We start from the raw sequence: 19,855 nt of genomic DNA on the forward strand, positions 1-19,855 counted from the left end.
GACAGGCCTGCAAATAACAATTGGCTTCACATTGCAGAGTAATTACAATACACTGTAACCCGTGGTTGACACCTGGCACCGGCCATCTCGTACAATGATCATCAACCGGTTGGCGTTCCATAATGGCCTGAGATCATTTGGTGTAGAATTCTTACTTGATTATTTGTGGCCTTTTCAAATTGGCCATGTAAACCTACACCCACTGTCAGGAAGCAAAACAAAGGAGATGATTCCCCCCCCTCCCCCCCACAAAAAAAATGCTGAGAAATGAATCCTTAATGGTCCTTGAATTTTGGTTGAAATACTGAATTTCAAAACAACATGACGAAACAAATACCATTTAGCTTCTGCCTACTTTGGAAGTCCCCAGAGTGGGTTTCTGTAGGCCAGGGATGGGTAACTTTTATAGGATTGGAGGCCACAACACATCCGAACTCATAGTGCCACGGTTGTATTTAAAAAAAACGTTTTGTTATTTTTGTGCAATTCTACTCATTTTGTCATGGGGTTAATAGTACAATAGCTCATTTCTTGCATTTCTACACATTTCTCAATAGCTTGGAGAGAAATGTTTGCAGTTTTTAATATATCTAAGTGAGACGGACCAACAAAAATCAATGGGAGCCCCCCAGGCTCTAATTTGGCCTTAATTTCTATAGGTTTAGAGAGCTGGTCACTAGACTAATGTACTAATCTAAAAAATGATAGCTGAAATGGGCTACTTGAGTGAATATCAGTGACTGATGTAATAAGAGGAATACTGATAATGCACAACCACATTTAAAAATTGCACCCTGGGTATTCTACTTTTTTACCTTGAGTTTTCCATCCCTGATCTATGCCTAATAAACAAAACAAAATTTAAAAAAAATATAACCCACGATGCAAAAGCTGGTTGAATCAATGTTGTTTCTACATCATTTCAACCCCCCCCAAAAAAATATATGTAATGACATTGAATAATTAGATTTGGTAAAAAGTCGTCAACATAAGTGCATTTCTTTTTGAACCTAAATCCAATGAGATGGTGAAATGTTTTGTTGATGTAATTATATTATTCACCTTAGTTGACAACTCAATCAAATGTAAATCAAAACTAGACTGAACTCTGTGCCCCAGTTGGAAACGTTTAATTATGAAATAGTTTATCTCTTGACACAATCTCATCATCCATAGATCATCCAACATGAGGACTTTGTGTTTGGACAGAGACGGATAGTACTTTAACTTCCAGGTAGGACAGTTTGAACTCCAATAATACCGCGTCGGGCCGCGTGGCACTTCCACCCAGGCGATGTAAAAAGTGCTGTTTTGGGGAGAGGGAGGAGCGTGGGGGTCAGAGCGTGTCAGTAGTGACGGCCCTGTGTCCCCTCCTCTCTCTCTCTGCGCACAATCTGCACAGATCCCATGCTTTTTAAACACATGGCCACGGACTTTGCCACGACATCCCAAAGTCAAAGTCTATCCATGTGTTCTACAACTCACCGACTGAACGGCAAAAGTTATGTTCTTCACAACTATGCCCTCTAGCTTTCCGAAGCATCTCTAAACAGCCAAATGAAAACATGTTAATATTATAATGCTTTCGTCTGAATACGGGAAATCGAGGTAGATGATAGTAAAGAAGAGATTAGCGTGAAAACAGAGAATAATACAATGTCATTCTGAAGGTATGGAGCTCCATAATTACATAGGACATTTCTATGTTTAAAAAACGTTAAAAAAAAGAAAAGGAAAAGTTTGGGAGAGTTTGAGGCAAAGTATGGCGCGAGAGAAGATTGGAGAAACCGAAGTGGTGAACGTGAAGAAACAGAGGAAAAAGACCAAGAAAGAGCACAAAACACGGACTGTTCATTCTAACATTTTATATGATCGAACCAAAGGCGAGGACAACCCAAATAGACACTATTCAGACAATGAGATTAAAACCACAAAATATACTCTTCTCTCTTTTCTGCCGAAGAATCTGTTCGAGCAGTTCCATAGGTTTGCCAACGTATACTTCGTGTTCATCGCCCTGCTGAATTTTGTTCCAGTTTGTAATGCTTTCCAACCACAGCTGGCCCTGGCACCAGTGGTCTTCATCTTGTCTGTCACTGCCATCAAAGACCTTTGGGAGGATTACAGAAGACACAGATCCGATAAAGAAATCAACCACATGGATTGTTTGGTCTATAGCAGGTACAGTAGTTATCCTACGGATTATATAAACTGTGTTTAATAAGTAGCCTATGCGCTGTTCAATAAGTAGCCTATACGCTGTGTTCAATAAGTAGCCTATGCGCTGTGTTCAATAAGTAGCCTATGCGCTGTTCAATAAGTAGCCTATACGCTGTGTTCAATAAGTAGCCTATACGCTGTGTTCAATAAGTAGCCCATGCGCTGTGTTCAATAAGTAGCCCATGCGCTGTGTTCAATAAGTAGCCCATGCGCTGTGTTCAATAAGTAGCCTATGCGTTGTGTTCAATAAGTAGCCTATGCGCTGTGTTCAATAAGTAGCCTATGCGCTGTGTTCAATAAGTAGCCTATGCTCTGTGTTCAATAAGTAGCCTATGCTCCGTGTTCAATAAGTAGCCTATGAGGAATTGGGCCAGATCCACTGTGTTAGCTGGGAGAGGGGAGTTGACGGTTTCATGGCTGTTGTGTCCACAATGCACGACATAGACATGTCTAATGGCAACATTTGATGTCTAGGGTACAGCATACGTTTGATGTGCTTTCATTGTCTACTTGTAGAAACTACAGCGCCTTCAGAAAGTATTCATACCCCTTGACTTTTTCCACATGTTGTGTTACAGCCTGAATTTAAAAAAAGTGTTCAATTCAATTGTTGTGTCACTGGCCTATACAATACTCCATAATGTCACAGTGGTATTATGTTTTTCATTTAGTTTACAAATGAATCAAAAACGAAAAGCTGAAATGTCTTGAGTCAATCAGTATTCAACCCCTTTGTTTATGTCAAGCCTAAATAAGTTCAGGAGTAAAAATGTGCTGAATAAGTCACATAATAAGTTGCATGGACTCTGTGTTCAATAATAGTGTTTAACATTATTTTTGAATGACTACCTCATCTCTGTATCCCACACATACAATTAACTGTAAGGTCCCTCAGTCAAACAGTGCATTTCAAACACAGATTCAACCACAAAGAGCCCCAAGGTACTTGGAGTCAAACAGACAGGCCTGGAGGAGATCTTTAAGGTCAGGTTGCTCCCCAAGGTATTTGGAGTCAAACAGACAGGCCTGGATGAGATCTTTAAGGTCAGGGCCCTCCCCAAAGCCCACAATCATTTTCGACCCAAGCCACCCCCTGTACTCTGACTTTGAACTACTCCCCTCTGGGCGCGGGTATAGGGCACCCCTCTGCAGGAAAAACTCAACTAGACAATCATTTGTGCCATGTGTGATATCCCTCCTATATAGCTCGGGCTAATGTTCCTATCGACTCAGTAAGGCCAGCAGGCTAATGTTCCTATCGACTCAGTAAGGCCAGCAGGCTAGTCTTAAAAAAAAAAATTGTTATATTGGTATTTAACTGTTATGAATGTAATATTGTCAATTTGGTTTTGTATTTAAATGTGTACATGACACTTTAACAACATTTCATCATGGGGACGATAAAGTCAGTAAATAAGTAAGACACTCCCTGTCCTACTGCCAGTCTCTTTAGCTAATCCACTCCCTGTCCTACTGCCAGTCTCTAGCTAATTCACTCCCTGTCCTACTGCCAGTCTCTAGCTAATCCACTCCCTGTCCTACTGCCAGTCTCTTTAGCTAATCCACTCCCTGTCCTACTGCCAGTCTCTAGCTAATTCACTCCCTGTCCTACTGCCAGTCTCTAGCTAATCCACTCCCTGTCCTACTGCCAGTCTCTTTAGCTAATCCACTCCCTGTCCTACTGCCAGTCTCTAGCTAATCCACTCCCTGTCCTACTGCCAGTCTCTTTAGCTAATCCACTCCCTGTCCTACTGCCAGTCTCTTTATCTAATCCACTCCCTGTCCTACTGCCAGTCTCTAGCTAATTCACTCCCTGTCCTACTGCCAGTCTCTAGCTAATCCACTCCCTGTCCTACTGCCAGTCTCTTTATCTAATCCACTCCCTGTCCTACTGCCAGTCTCTAGCTAATCCACTCCCTGTCCTACTGCTAGTCTCTAGCAAATCCACTCCCTGTCCTACTGCCAGTCTCTAGCTAATCCACTCCATATCCAACTGCCAGTCTCTAGCTAATCCACTCCCTGTCCTACTGCCAGTCTCTAGCTAATCCACTCCCTGTCCTACTGCCAGTCTCTAGCTAATCCACTCCCTGTCCTACTACCAGTCTCTTTATCTAATCCACTCCCTGTCCTACTGCCAGTCTCTTTATCTAATCCACTCCCTGTCCTACTGCCAGTCTCTTTATCTAATCCACTCCCTGTCCTAATGCCAGTCTCATTATCTAATCCACTCCCTGTCCTACTGCCAGTCTCATTATCTAATCCACTCCCTGTCCTACTGCCAGTCTCTTTATCTAATCCACTCCCTGTCCTACTGCCAGTCTCTTTAGCTAATCCACTCCCTGTCCTACTGCCAGTCTCTAGCTAATCCACTCCCTGTCCTAATGCCAGTCTCTAGCTAATCCACTCCCTGTCCTACTGCCAGTCTCTAGCTAATCCACTCCCTGTCCTACTGCCAGTCGCTTTATCTAATCCACTCCCTGTCCTACTGCCAGTCTCTTTATCTAATCCACTCCCTGTCCTACTGCCAGTCTCTTTATCTAATCCACTCCTTGTCCTACTGCCAGTCTCTCTAGCTAATCTACTCCCTGTCCTACTGCAAGTCTCATTATCTAATCCACTCCCTGTCCTACTGCCAGTCTCTAGCTAATCCACTCCCTGTCCTACTGCCAGTCTCTAGCTAATCCACTCCCTGTCCTACTGCCAGTCTCTTTATCTAATCCACTCCCTGTCCTACTGCCAGTCTCTTTAGCTAATCCACTCCCTGTCCTACTGCCAGTCTCTAGCTAATCCACTCCCTGTCCTACTGCCAGTCTCTAGCTAATCCACTCCCTGTCCTACTGCCAGTCTCTAGCTAATCCACTCCCTGTCCTACTTACCAACACACTCATAACAACCTAGGCAAAACTTTTATATTAGATCAAATAAGCCACATGTAGCAAATAAACTATTACATTTTTTTGTTAACTGAATTCAATCCTCTCTTATTGACCTTCACACAACTCCCTGCTTGGTGAGCCACCTGCTGGAGAAGACAGATTTTGGGCCCAGTTATCCCTCTCGCTTCGCCTCTTCCTCTGTGGTGTGACTCACAAAATCTCTATAGCGGGAAGCATCATTCACCCAAGGTTTGTCAAAATCAGGCCAGCGCTATCTGAGATCGAGTGTGACTAACGTACAAAAGTCGAACAGACGGAGACCGATCAATCTACATTCCCCTCCTGATTTCATCATGGGGGACAAAATGATGTTACTGTAATGCCAATCAGACTTTTTTCTGTTGACCTACCCTTGAAATAAACGCTTTACTGTAGGGTTGACCCCTGTGGACTGTAGGGTTGACCCCTGTGGACTGTAGGGTTACGACCCCTGTGGACTGTAGGGTTACGACCCCTGTGGACTGTAGGGTTACGACCCCTGTGGACTGTAGGGTTACGACCCCTGTGGACTGTAGGGTTGACTCCTGTGGACTGTAGGGTTGACCCCTGTGGACTGTTGGGTTACGACCCCTGTGGACTGTAGGGTTACGACCCCTGTGGACTGTAGGGTTACGACCCCTGTGGACTGTAGGGTTACGACCCCTGTGGACTGTAGGGTTACGACCCCTGTGGACTGTAGGGTTACGACCCCTGTGGACTGTAGGGTTACGACCCCTGTGGACTGTAGGGTTACGACCCCTGTGGACTGTAAGGTTACGACCCCTGTGGACTGTAGGGTTACGACCCCTGTGGACTGTAGGGTTGCAGCCCAAATGGCACTACTTTTGACCAGGGTGCCATTTGGGACGCAATCTAGGTCTGATATCTATCTCTCAACACGATCACTGGGAAGTTAGTCATTCAACCATTGATTTCCTTGAAAGGTTTCATATGCGGATGTCTTCATTTTTATTTTCCTGACTCCCTGTGCTGTCTAGAGAGCCTGCATTTCCTGACTCCCTGTGCTGTCTAGAGGGCCTGTATTTCCTGACTCCCTGTGCTGTCTAGAGGGCCTGTATTTCCCGAATGAAAAGCATCACTGTGGGTCTGGCTGGTATAGGCCATGGTCCACAGGAATCAAAAGGAGCAGTGTTTAAGGCCTCTATTTGAGCTAGACCTGTTCTCAACCTTGGACATAATTGGGTTTTGCTCTGTGACTCCTGTTACTTTGGTACTAAAGATTTGATTCTAAACTTCTCACTGTGAGATTGTGGATCGTTTTAGGGACGGCCTCCCGGGCCCTGGTTAAACATTGTTCATCTACGACCAGGAATATCGGTCTTAATGGAAAACATCCAATATTGTGCAAGATTTCCCCTGTCTAAACCAGGCGACACTTATTGTGATATTGGAGATCATCTAGGGATGATCTCCCAGGCCCAGATCTCAATGGGACTCCCTGCTAAAATACTGTTTCAATAATATAAGCCTATAGCGCTGGATTATCACTATTTCTTAATTCTCCATTCAAAGTCTTTTAAATCGAGGACTAGGCTTAATCCTTGTAACAGGCCCATATTTAAGGAAATAAGATTGATGGTGATTTCAGTAGCAGGTGGTTGGATCATGGTACTTTTGATTCCTGTATGACATAACTGGAAGTCTAAAAGGATAAAAAAGCATTTATCTTTTTGCGAGAAATTGAGTTCTTTAACTGTAAATCCGCACCACCCAGAACCCACCCAGGCCTGATAACGACTGTCATTATACACTAAGCCGGTCTCATTTCAAGTGGAACTGAGAGCGTTTTAACTACTTTGCAGAGGTGAAACAAAAAGACAATCATAATATCAGTCAAAAATATCACATTGCCTGTTTATGGTTCAAGGTTCTATTTGACTGTTTATGGTTCAGGGTTCTATTTGCCTGTTTATGGTTCAGGGTTCTATTTGCCTGTTTATGGTTCAGGGTTCTATTTGCCTGTTTATGGTTCAAGGTTCTATTTGACTGTTTATGGTTCAGGGTTCTATTTGACTGTTTATGGTTCAGGGTTCTATTTGACTGTTTATGGTTCAGGGTTCTATTTGACTGTTTATGGTTCAGGGTTCTATTTGCCTGTTTATGGTTCAGGGTTCTATTTGCCTGTTTATGGTTCAGGGTTCTATTTGCCTGTTTATGGTTCAGGGTTCTATTTGCCTGTTTATGGTTCAAGGTTCTATTTGCCTGTTTATGGTTCAGGGTTCTATTTGACTGTTTATGGTTCAGGGTTCTATTTGCCTGTTTATGGTTCAGGGTTCTATTTGACTGTTTATGGTTCAGGGTTCTATTTGACTGTTTATGGTTCAGGGTTCTATTTGACTGTTTATGGTTCAGGGTTCTATTTGCCTGTTTATGGTTCAGGGTTCTATTTGACTGTTTATGGTTCAGGGTTCTATTTGCCTGTTTATGGTTCAGGGTTCTATTTGACTGTTTATGGTTCAGGGTTCTATTTGACTGTTTATGGTTCAGGGTTCTATTTGACTGTTTATGGTTCAGGGTTCTATTTGCCTGTTTATGGTTCAGGGTTCTATTTGCCTGTTTATGGTTCAGGGTTCTATTTGCCTGTTTATGGTTCAGGGTTCTATTTGCCTGTTTATGGTTCAGGGTTCTATTTGCCTGTTTATGGTTCAGGGTTCTATTTGACTGTTTATGGTTCAGGGTTCTATTTGCCTGTTTATGGTTCAGGGTTCTATTTGACTGTTTATGGTTCAGGGTTCTATTTGCCTGTTTATGGTTCAGGGTTCTATTTGACTGTTTATGGTTCAGGGTTCTATTTGACTGTTTATGGTTCAGGGTTCTATTTGACTGTTTATGGTTCAGGGTTCTATTTGACTGTTTATGGTTCAGGGTTCTATTTGACTGTTTATGGTTCAGGGTTCTATTTGCCTGTTTATGGTTCAGGGTTCTATTTGCCTGTTTATGGTTCAGGGTTCTATTTGCCTGTTTATGGTTCAGGGTTCTATTTGACTGTTTATGGTTCAGGGTTCTATTTGACTGTTTATGGTTCAGGGTTCTATTTGCCTGTTTATGGTTCAGGGTTCTATTTGCCTGTTTATGGTTCAGGGTTCTATTTGACTGTTTATGGTTCAGGGTTCTATTTGCCTGTTTATGGTTCAGGGTTCTATTTGACTGTTTATGGTTCAGGGTTCTATTTGACTGTTTATGGTTCAGGGTTCTATTTGCCTGTTTATGGTTCAGGGTTCTATTTGCCTGTTTATGGTTCAGGGTTCTATTTGACTGTTTATGGTTCAGGGTTCTATTTGCCTGTTTATGGTTCAGGGTTCTATTTGACTGTTTATGGTTCAGGGTTCTATTTGACTGTTTATGGTTCAGGGTTCTATTTGACTGTTTATGGTTCAGGGTTCTATTTGCCTGTTTATGGTTCAGGGTTCTATTTGACTGTTTATGGTTCAGGGTTCTATTTGCCTGTTTATGGTTCAGGGTTCTATTTGCCTGTTTATGGTTCAGGGTTCTATTTGCCTGTTTATGGTTCAGGGTTCTATTTGCCTGTTTATGGTTCAGGGTTCTATTTGCCTGTTTATGGTTCAGGGTTCTATTTGCCTGTTTATGGTTTCAGGGTTCTATTTGACTGTTTATGGTTCAGGGTTCTATTTGCCTGTTTATGGTTCAGGGTTCTATTTGACTGTTTATGGTTCAGGGTTCTATTTGACTGTTTATGGTTCAGGGTTCTATTTGGCTCAACATGACAGGACACAGAGACATTGTTGGTAGAATAGATGGATGTAGTGCAATGCATGACTAATATAATATAGATGGATGTAATGCAATGCATGACTAATATAATATAGATGGATGTAGTGCAATGCATGACTAATATAATATAGATGGATGTAGTGCAATGCATGACTAATATAATATAGATGGATGTAGTTCAATGCATGACTAATATAATATAGATGGATGTAGTGCAATGCATGACTAATATAATATAGATGGATGTAGTGCAATGCATGACTAATATAATATAGATGGATGTAGTGCAATGCATGACTAATATAATATAGATGGATGTAGTGCAATGCATGACTAATATAATATAGATGGATGTAGTGCAATGCATGACTAATATAATATAGATGGATGTAGTGCAATGCATGACTAATATAATATAGATGGATGTAGTGCAATGCATGACTAATATAATATAGATGGATGTAGTGCAATGCATGACTAATATAATATAGATGGATGTAGTTCAATGCATGACTAATATAATATAGATGGATGTAGTGCAATGCATGACTAATATAATATAGATGGATGTAGTTCAATGCATGACTAATATAATATAGATGGATGTAGTTCAATGCATGACTAATATAATATAGATGGATGTAGTGCAATGCATGACTAATATAATATAGATGGATGTAGTGCAATGCATGACTAATATAATATAGATGGATGTAGTTCAATGCATGACTAATATAATATAGATGGATGTAGTGCAATGCATGACTAATATAATATAGATGGATGTAGTTCAATGCATGACTAATATAATATAGATGGATGTAGTGCAATGCATGACTAATATAATATAGATGGATGTAGTTCAATGCATGACTAATATAATATAGATGGATGTAGTTCAATGCATGACTAATATAATATAGATGGATGTAGTGCAATGCATGACTAATATAATATAGATGGATGTAGTGCAATGCATGACTAATATAATATAGATGGATGTAGTTCAATGCATGACTAATATAATATAGATGGATGTAGTGCAATGCATGACTAATATAATATAGATGGATGTAGTGCAATGCATGACTAATATAATATAGATGGATGTAGTTCAATGCATGACTAATATAATATAGATGGATGTAGTGCAATGCATGACTAATATAATATAGATGGATGTAGTGCAATGCATGACTAATATAATATAGATGGATGTAGTGCAATGCATGACTAATATAATATAGATGGATGTAGTTCAATGCATGACTAATATAATATAGATGGATGTAGTGCAATGCATGACTAATATAATATAGATGGATGTAGTGCAATGCATGACTAATATAATATAGATGGATGTAGTGCAATGCATGACTAATATAATATAGATGGATGTAGTGCAATGCATGACTAATATAATTCACCAATACTTGGTAGTCTGAAACATATTGCTGTCAGGTTGTAAATCACAGCTGGCCTGGTACATTGTTTGCTGCCTTCATTGAGGATGCACTGTTTCAGTTTCAATGACTCAATATTTTGAACAAAAACAGATGACTGTAACTATGGCTGGGAATGTCAATGCAGTCGAACTAGCAAGGGAAATGATCACAAGTCAGTCATAACGCGACTAATAGGCTAGCGCACGTGTCAAACAAAGCCCGTGGGCCGAATAAGACACACGAGAGCATAAATGACTCAACACTTGAGTCATCTACTAAACTCAGCAAAAAAAGAATGTCCTCTCACTGTCAACTGCGTTACATCAGCAAACGTAACATGTGTAAATATTTGTATGAACATAACAAGATTCTACAACTGAGACATAAACTGAACAAGTTCCATAGACATGTGACTAACAGAAAGGGAATAATGTGTCCCTGAACAAAGGGGGGTAAAAAGTAACAGTCACTATCTGGTGTGGCCACCAGCTGCATTAAGTACTGCAGTGCATCTCCTCCTCATGGACTGCACCAGATTTGCCAGTTCTTGCTGTGAGATGTTACCCCACTCTTCCACCAAGGCACCTGCATGTTCCCAGACATTTCTGTGAGGAATGGCTCTAGCCCTCACCCTCCGATCCAACAGGTCCCAGACATGCTCAATGGGATTGGGATCCGGGCTCTTCGCTGGCCATGGCAGAACACTGACATTCCTGTCTTGCAGGAAATCATGCACAGAATGAGCAGTATGGCTGGTGGCATTGTCATGCTGGAGGGTCATGTCAGGATGAGCCTGCAGGAAGGGTACCACAATGAGAGAGATGGATGTCTTCCCTGTAACGCACAGAGTTGAGATTGCCTGCAATGACAACAAGCTCAGTCCGATGATGCTGTGACACACCGCCCCAGACCATGACGGACCCTCCACCTCCAAATCGATCCCGCTCCAGAGTACAGGCCTCGGTGTAATGCTCATTCCTTCGACGATAAACGCAAATCCGACCATTACCCCTGGTGAGACAAAACCGCGACTCGTCAGTAAAGAGCACTTTTTGCCAGTCCTGTCTGGTCCAGCGACAGTGGGTTTGTGCTCATAGGCCACGTTGTTGCCGGTGATGTCTGGTGAGGACCTGCCTTGCAACAGACCTACAAGCCCTCAGTCCAGCCTCTCTCAGACTATTGCGGACAGTCTGAGCACTTATGGAGGGATTGTGCATTCCTGGTGTAACTCGGGCAGTTGTTGTTGCCTTCCTGTACCTGTCCTGCAGGTGTGATGTTTGGATGTACTGATCCTGTGCAGGTGTTGTTACACTGCGAGGACGATCAGCTGTCCGTCCTGTCTCCCTGTAGCGCTGTCTTGGGCGTCTCACAGTACGGACATTGCAGTTTACTGCCCTGGCCACATCTGCAGTCCTCATGCCTCCTTGCAGCATGCCTAAGGCACGTTCACGCAGATGAGCAGGGACCCTGGGAATCTTTCTTTTGGTGTTTTTCAGAGTCAGTAGAAAGGCCTCTTTAGTGTCCTAAGTTTTCTGTGACCTTAATTGCCTACCGTCTTTAAGCTGTTAGTGTCTTAACGACCGTTCCACGTTCCATGTTCATTAATTATTTGTGGTTCTTTGAACAAGCATGGGACACAGTGTTGAAACCCTTTACAATGAAGATCTGTGATGTTATTTGGATTTTTGCGAATTATATTTGAAAGACAGGGTCCTGAAAAAGGGAGGTTTCTTTTTTTGCTGAGTTGAGCTTAAAAAGTGAATGTTCCCTCGTAATGTTTTAGCTCATCTTGCTCTGGCTAACATTAGTTGTTTATCTTGTTGATGTGTATAACTGAGGGAGAGAGAGCCAACCTTTTCATGGTTGTTTGATCAATAGGACTGTGAAGTTCCCAAATGTAAGAGGACTCCCCTGGTGTTTAACATATTTACAGAAATCTATTCAGGTGTATTTTGTGTCTTTTGCCAAAGTGTTCTAATGATCTAAAGTCGCTCTTTTGCAACTACCTGTAGACACACAGTCCAGTTCAAAGTGAATGATGACAGGCCCTACTTCCTGTAAACACACAGTCCAGTTCATAGTGAATGATAACAGGCCCTACTGCCTGTAAACACACAGTCCAGTTCATAGTGAATGATAACAGGCCCTACTGCCTGTAAACACACAGTCCAGTTCATAGTGAATGATAACAGGTCCTACTGCCTGTAAACACACAGTCCAGTTCAAAGTGAATGTTGGCAGGCCCATGAGGCAAATGGCTTGTTTGTATAAAGGCCTACTGTATCTCTGATTGGCTATAGCGCCCTGGTCTGTGTAGACTCTGGTCCTGGACAAGACAGGTGTTTTTATTAGGTTTTATTTACTGCAGTGTCTATTTCTTGTCCAAACACAAGGACTCTTTCTCACTCTGTGTTGCAGTTTTCACAAATGCTTTACTATACGTTATTCCAAAACATTCTATGAATTTATGACAGTGGTCGCTTGTCAGAAAATGTGGGTGTATGTTGTTAAAATACTCAGTTCCATTAACTTTACAGTGTAGCCACAAGTCCAGAATGATCAAACATATGATCATATATAAAGGATGGAGGAATGGACAGTGCACCTGTCAAACAGAGAATGTTTCTCCTCTTCCCTTACTGCCGGGATGTTTCTCCTCTTCCCTTAATGCCGGGATGTTTCTCCTCTTCCCTTACTGCCGGGATGTTTCTCCTCTTCCCTTACTGCCGGGATGTTTCTCCCCTTCCCTTACTGCCGGGATGTTTCTCCCCTTACTGCCGGGATGTTTCTCCCCTTACTGCCGGGATGTTTCTCCTCTACCCTTACTGCCGGGATGTTTCTCCTCTGCCCTTACTGCCGGGATGTTTCTCTCCCTCCCTTACTGCCGGGATGTTTCTCCCCTTCCCTTACTGCCGGGATGTTTCTCCTCTTCCCTTAATGCCGGGATGTTTCTCCTCTTCCCTTACTGCCGGGATGTTTCCCCCCCTCCCTTACTGCCGGGATGTTTCCCCCCCTCCCTTACTGCCGGGATGTTTCTCCCCTTACTGCCGGGATGTTTCTCCCCTTACTGCCGGGATGTTTCTCCCCTTACTGCCGGGATGTTTCTCCTCTACCCTTACTGCCGGGATGTTTCTCCTCTGCCCTTACTGCCGGGATGTTTCTCTCCCTCCCTTACTGCCGGGATGTTTCCCCCCCTCCCTTACTGCCGGGATGTTTCTCCCCTTACTGCCGGGATGTTTCTCCTCTACCCTTACTGCCGGGATGTTTCTCCTCTGCCCTTACTGCCGGGATGTTTCTCTCCCTCCCTTACTGCCGGGATGTCTCTCCCCTTCCCTTACTGCCGGGATGTTTCTCCTCTTCCCTTAATGCCGGGATGTTTCTCCTCTTCCCTTACTGCCGGGATGTTTCCCCCCCTCCCTTACTGCCGGGATGTTTCCCCCCCTCCCTTACTGCCGGGATGTTTCTCCCCTTACTGCCGGGATGTTTCTCCCCTTACTGCCGGGATGTTTCTCCCCTTACTGCCGGGATGTTTCTCCTCTACCCTTACTGCCGGGATGTTTCTCCTCTGCCCTTACTGCCGGGATGTTTCTCTCCCTCCCTTACTGCCGGGATGTTTCCCCCCCTCCCTTACTGCCGGGATGTTTCTCCCCTTACTGCCGGGATGTTTCTCCTCTACCCTTACTGCCGGGATGTTTCTCCTCTTCCCTTACTGCCGGGATGTTTCTCTCCCTCCCTTACTGCCGGGATGTTTCTCCCCTTCCCTTACTGCCGGGATGTTTCTCCTCTTCCCTTACTGCCGGGATGTTTCTCCTCTTCCCTTACTGCCGGGATGTTTCTCCCCTTCCCTTACTGCTGGGATGTTTCTCCCCTTCCCTTACTGCCGGGATGTTTCTCCTCTTCCCTTACTGCCGGGATGTTTCTCCCCTACCTTACTGCCGGGATGTTTCTCCTCTTCCCTTACTGCCGGGATGTTTCTCCCCTTCCCCTTACTGCCGGGATGTTTCTCCTCTTCACTTACTGCCGGGATGTTTCTCCTCTTCCCTTACTGCCGGGATGTTTCTCCTCTTCCCTTACTGCCGGGATGTTTCTCCCCTTCCCTTACTCCCGGGATGTTTCTCCTCTTCCCTTACTGCCGGGATGTTTCTCCCCTTCCCTTACTGCCGGGATGTTTCTCCTCTTCCCTTACTGCCGGGATGTTTCTCCCCTCCCCTTACTGCCGGGATTTCTCTTCCCTTACTGCCGGGATGTTTCTCCTCTTCCCTTACTGCCGGGATGTTTCTCCCCTTCCCTTACTGCCGGGATGTTCCTCCTCCTCCCTTACTGCCGGGATGTTTCTTCTCTTCCCTTACTGCCGGGATGTTTCTCCTCTTCCCTTACTGCCGGGATGTTTCTCCTCTTCCCTTACTGCCGGGATGTTTCTCCTCTTCCCTTACTGCCGGGATGTTTCTCCTCTACCCTTACTGCCGGGATGTTTCTCCTCTTCTTTTACTGCCGGGATGTTTCTCCCCTTCCCTTACTGCCGGGATGTTTCTCCTCTTCCCTTACTGCCGGGATGTTTCTCCTCTTCCCTTACTGCCGGGATGTTTCTCCCCTTCCCTTACTGCCGGGATGTTTCTCCCCTTCCCTTACTGCCGGGATGTTTCTCCCCTTACTGCTGGGATGTTTCTCCTCCTCCCTTACTGCCGTGGATGTTTCTCCTCCTCCCTTACTGCCGGGATGTTTCTCCTCCTCCCTTACTGCCGGGATGTTTCTCCTCTTTCCTTACTGCCGGGATGTTTCTCCTCTTCCCTTACTCCCGGGATCTTTCTCCCCCTCCCTTACTGCCGGGATGTTTCTCCCCTTCCCTTACTGCCGGGATGTTTCTCCCCTTCCCTTACTGCCGGGATGTTTCTCCCCTTCCCTTACTGCCGGGATGTTTCTCCCCTCTCCCTTACTGCCGGGATGTTTCTCCCCTTCCCCTTACTGCCGGGATGTTTCTCCCCTTCCCCTTACTGCCGGGATGTTTCTCCCCTTCCCTTACTGCCGGGATGTTTCTCCCCTTCCCCTTACTGCCGGGATGTTTCTCCCCTTCCCCTTACTGCCGGGATGTTTCTCCCCTTCCCCTTACTGCCGGGATGTTTTCTCCCCTTCCCTTACTGCCGGGATGTTTTCTCCTCTTCCCTTACTGCCGGAATGTTTCTCCCCTTCCCTTACTGCCGGGATGTTTCTCCCCTTCCCTTACTGCCGGGATGTTTCTCCTCTTCCCTTACTGCCGGGATGTTTCTCCCCTTCCCTTACTGCCGGGATGTTTCTCCCCTTCCCTTACTGCCGGGATGTTTCTCCCCCTCCCTTACTGCCGGGATGTTTCTTCCCTTACTGCCGGGATGTTTCTCCTCTTCCCTTACTGCCGGGATGTTTCTCCCCTCCCCTTACTTCCGGGATTTCTCTTCCCTTACTGCCGGGATGTTTCTCCTCTTCCCTTACTGCCGGGATGTTTCTCCCCTTCCCTTACTGCCGGGATGTTCCTCCTCCTCCCTTACTGCCGGGATGTTTCTTCTCTTCCCTTACTGCCGGGATGTTTCTCCTCTTCCCTTACTGCCGGGATGTTTCTCCTCTTCCCTTACTGCCGGGATGTTTCTCCTCTTCCCTTACTGCCGGGATGTTTCTCCTCTACCCTTACTGCCGGGATGTTTCTCCTCTTCTTTTACTGCCGGGATGTTTCTCCCCTTCCCTTACTGCCGGGATGTTTCTCCTCTTCCCTTACTGCCGGGATGTTTCTCCTCTTCCCTTACTGCCGGGATGTTTCTCCCCTTCCCTTACTGCCGGGATGTTTCTCCCCTTCCCTTACTGCCGGGATGTTTCTCCCCTTACTGCTGGGATGTTTCTCCTCCTCCCTTACTGCCGTGGATGTTTCTCCTCCTCCCTTACTGCCGGGATGTTTCTCCCCTTCCCTTACTGCTGGGATGTTTCTCCTCTTTCCTTACTGCCGGGATGTTTCTCCTCTTCCCTTACTCCCGGGATCTTTCTCCCCCTCCCTTACTGCCGGGATGTTTCTCCCCTTCCCTTACTGCCGGGATGTTTCTCCCCTTCCCTTACTGCCGGGATGTTTCTCCCCTTCCCTTACTGCCGGGATGTTTCTCCCCTCTCCCTTACTGCCGGGATGTTTCTCCCCTTCCCCTTACTGCCGGGATGTTTCTCCCCTTCCCCTTACTGCCGGGATGTTTCTCCCCTTCCCTTACTGCCGGGATGTTTCTCCCCTTCCCCTTACTGCCGGGATGTTTCTCCCCTTCCCCTTACTGCCGGGATGTTTCTCCCCTTCCCCTTACTGCCGGGATGTTTTCTCCCCTTCCCTTACTGCCGGGATGTTTTCTCCTCTTCCCTTACTGCCGGAATGTTTCTCCCCTTCCCTTACTGCCGGGATGTTTCTCCCCTTCCCTTACTGCCGGGATGTTTCTCCTCTTCCCTTACTGCCGGGATGTTTCTCCCCTTCCCTTACTGCCGGGATGTTTCTCCCCTTCCCTTACTGCCGGGATGTTTCTCCCCCTCCCTTACTGCCGGGATGTTTCTTCCCTTACTGCCGGGATGTTTCTCCTCTTCCCTTACTGCCGGGATGTTTCTCCCCTTCCCTTACTGCTGGGATGTTTCTCCTCTTCCCTTACTGCCGGGATGTTTCTCCCCTTACTGCCGGGATGTTTCTCCCATTCCCTTACTGCTGGGATGTTTCTCCTCTTCCCTTACTCCCGGGATGTTTCTCCCCCTCCCTTACTGCCGGGATGTTTCTCCCCTTCCCTTACTGCCGGGATGTTTCTCCCCTTCCCTTACTGCCGGGATGTTTCTCCCCCTCCCTTACTCCCGGGATGTTTCTTCCCTTACTGCTGTGATGTATTTATAGTTTTTTTCCCTCATAACTTCAGATTGACCTGGCTGAGGTTCGTGGCCTCTCATAACTTCCTGGCTGAGGTTCGTGGCCTCTCTGACCTGGCTTAGTGTTTTTGTTGTCAGACACCTGGTTCTTGATAAAAGCCAGTGGAAACTAGAGATGCTAGGAGCCAGTCATGGACTTGGCTTAGACTTGATCATATATCAAAACATTGTCGGTTTCCCAGACACAGATTAAGCCAACAGGTTTTGATTTAGACCTTCCTAATATTGAGTTGCCCCCCCTGTTTGACGTCAGAACAGCCTCAATTCGTCATGGCATGGACTCTGCAAGGTGTTGAAAGCGTTCCACAGGGATGCTGGTCCATGTTGACTCCAATGCTTCCCACAGTTGTCAAGTTGGCTGGTTGTCCTTTGGGTGGTGGACAATTCTTTATACACACGGGAAACTGTTGAGTGTGGAAAAACCCAGCAGCGTTGCAGTTCTTGACACACACAAACCGGTGCGCCTACTACCATACCCCGTTCAAAGACACTTAAATCTTTTGTCTTGCCCATTCACCCTCTGAATGGCACACAGATACACAATCCATATCTCAATTGTCTCAATGATTAAAAATCCTTCTTTAATCTGTCTCCTCCCCTTCATCTACACTGATTGAAGTGGATTTAACAAGTGACGTCAATAAGGGATCATAGCTTTCACCTGGATTCACCTGGTCAGTCTGTCATGGAGAGAGAAGGTGTTCTTAATGTTTAGTAACCTACAGTATTTACAGTGCATTCAGAAAGTATTCAGACCTCTTAACTTTTTCCACATTTTGTTATGTTACAGCCTTATTATAAAATGTATAAAAATATTTTCCCCTTTATCAATCTACACACAATACCCCATAATGAGAAGGCAAAAGACGATTACCTTTTTGTATAAAGAATATAAAACCAAAATACCTTATTTACATAAGTATTCAGACCATTTGCGATGAGACTTGAAATTGAGCTCTGTGCATCCTGTTACCATTGATCATCCTTGAGATGTTTCTACAACTTGATTGTAGTCCACCTGTGGAAAATTCAATTGATTGGACATGAAAAGGCACACACCTGTCTATATAAGGTCCCAAAGTTGACAGTGCATGTCAGAGCAAAAACCAAGCCATGAGGTTGAAGAAATTATCCGTAGAACACCCGAGACAGGATTGTGTCGAGGCACAGATCTGGGTAAGGGTACGAAAACATTTCTGCAGCGTTAAATGTCTCCAAGAACACAATGGCCTCCATCATTCTTAAATGGAAGAAGTTTGAACCACCAAGACTCTTCCCAGAGCTGGCTGCTCGGCCAAACTGAGCAATCTGGGGAGAAGGGTCTTGGTCGTGTGAGGTGAGCAAGAACCCCAATGGTCTCTCTGACAGATCTCCAGAGTTCCTCTGTGGGAGATGGGAGAACCTTCCAGAATGACAACCATCTCTGCAGCACTCCACCAATCAGGCCTTTATGGTAGGGTGGCCAGACTGAAGCCACTCCTCAGTAAAAGCCACATGACAGCCCACTTGGAGTTTGTCAAAAGGCACCTGAAGGACTCTCAGACCATGAGAAACAAGATTCTCCGGTCTGATGAAACAAGATTGAACTCTTTGGCCTGAATGCCAAGTGTCACGTCTGGAAGAAACCTGGCACCATCACTACGGTGAAGCATGGTGGTGGCAGCATCACTACGGTGAAGCATGGTGGTGGCAGCATCACTACGGTGAAGCATGGTGGTGGCAGAAGTGCTTCAACAAAGTACTGAGTAAAGGGTCTGAATACAGATACATATATTTGATTAAAAAAAAAAATTGTAATTGCAATTCATTCTAAACCTGTTTTTGCTTTGTAATTACAGGGTTTTGTGTGTAGATTGAGTTAAAACATATTTTTTTAATTTATTTTTTAGAATAAGCTTGTAACGTAACAAAACATGGAAAAAGCCAAGGGGTCTGAATACTTTCAAAATGCGCTGTATCTCCATTTGTTATAATTGTTCACGTCCCTTGATTTTGATGTTGTTTACAAAGTGGGATTAAAATGGATTTCATTGTCATTTTTTTTTTGTTAATGACAAAATACTCAGTGTAAGATATAAATTCTAACATAATTTTTTATTTTTATAACCACATCTTGATCAGATAAGTGTTCAACCACCTGACTGTTTACATGTCAGAATCACCTTTTGGCAGTGATTACAGCTGTGAGTGTTTCTGGGTACCTATTGTGAGAGCCTGTATTGTGCAACATTTGCCCATTTGTATTATTTTCTAAGTTCTTCACGCTCTGTCAAGTTGGTCATTGCTATCCAACCATTATGAAGTTTTGCCATAGATTTTCAAGCAGATTTAAGTCAACTGTAACTAGGCCTCTCAGAAACATTCACTGTCTTCTTGGTAAGCAACTCTAGTGTAGATTTGGCCTTGTGTTTTAGGTTATTGTCCTGCTGAAAGGTGAATTAATCTCCTAGTGTCTGGTGGAAAGCAGATTGAACCAGGTTTTCCTCTAGGATTTGCCCTGAGCTTAGCTCCATTCCGTTTATTTTTATCCTGAAAAACTCCCCAGTTCTTAATGATTACAAACATACCCATAACATGATGCAGCCACCACTATGCTTGAAATTATGGAGAGAGTGGTAC

General features: G+C 44.7%; 1 protein-coding gene across 1 annotated transcript in view; it reads left to right on the plus strand.

Moving 5' to 3' along the window:
• Positions 1-1,372: 1,372 nt before the first annotated feature.
• The window catches only part of atp10a (ATPase phospholipid transporting 10A), a 146,105-nt gene continuing 127,622 nt past the window's right edge, over positions 1,373-19,855 (plus strand). The window contains exon 1 of the mRNA XM_031822278.1: positions 1,373-2,181. Within this exon, the coding sequence (XP_031678138.1) occupies positions 1,763-2,181 (419 nt within the window). The 5' untranslated portion in view covers positions 1,373-1,762. The remainder of the gene's footprint in view (positions 2,182-19,855) is intronic.

This window comes from Oncorhynchus kisutch, linkage group LG4 (genome assembly GCF_002021735.2).
Source record: "Oncorhynchus kisutch isolate 150728-3 linkage group LG4, Okis_V2, whole genome shotgun sequence".
NCBI classification, from domain to species: Eukaryota; Metazoa; Chordata; class Actinopteri; order Salmoniformes; family Salmonidae; genus Oncorhynchus; species Oncorhynchus kisutch.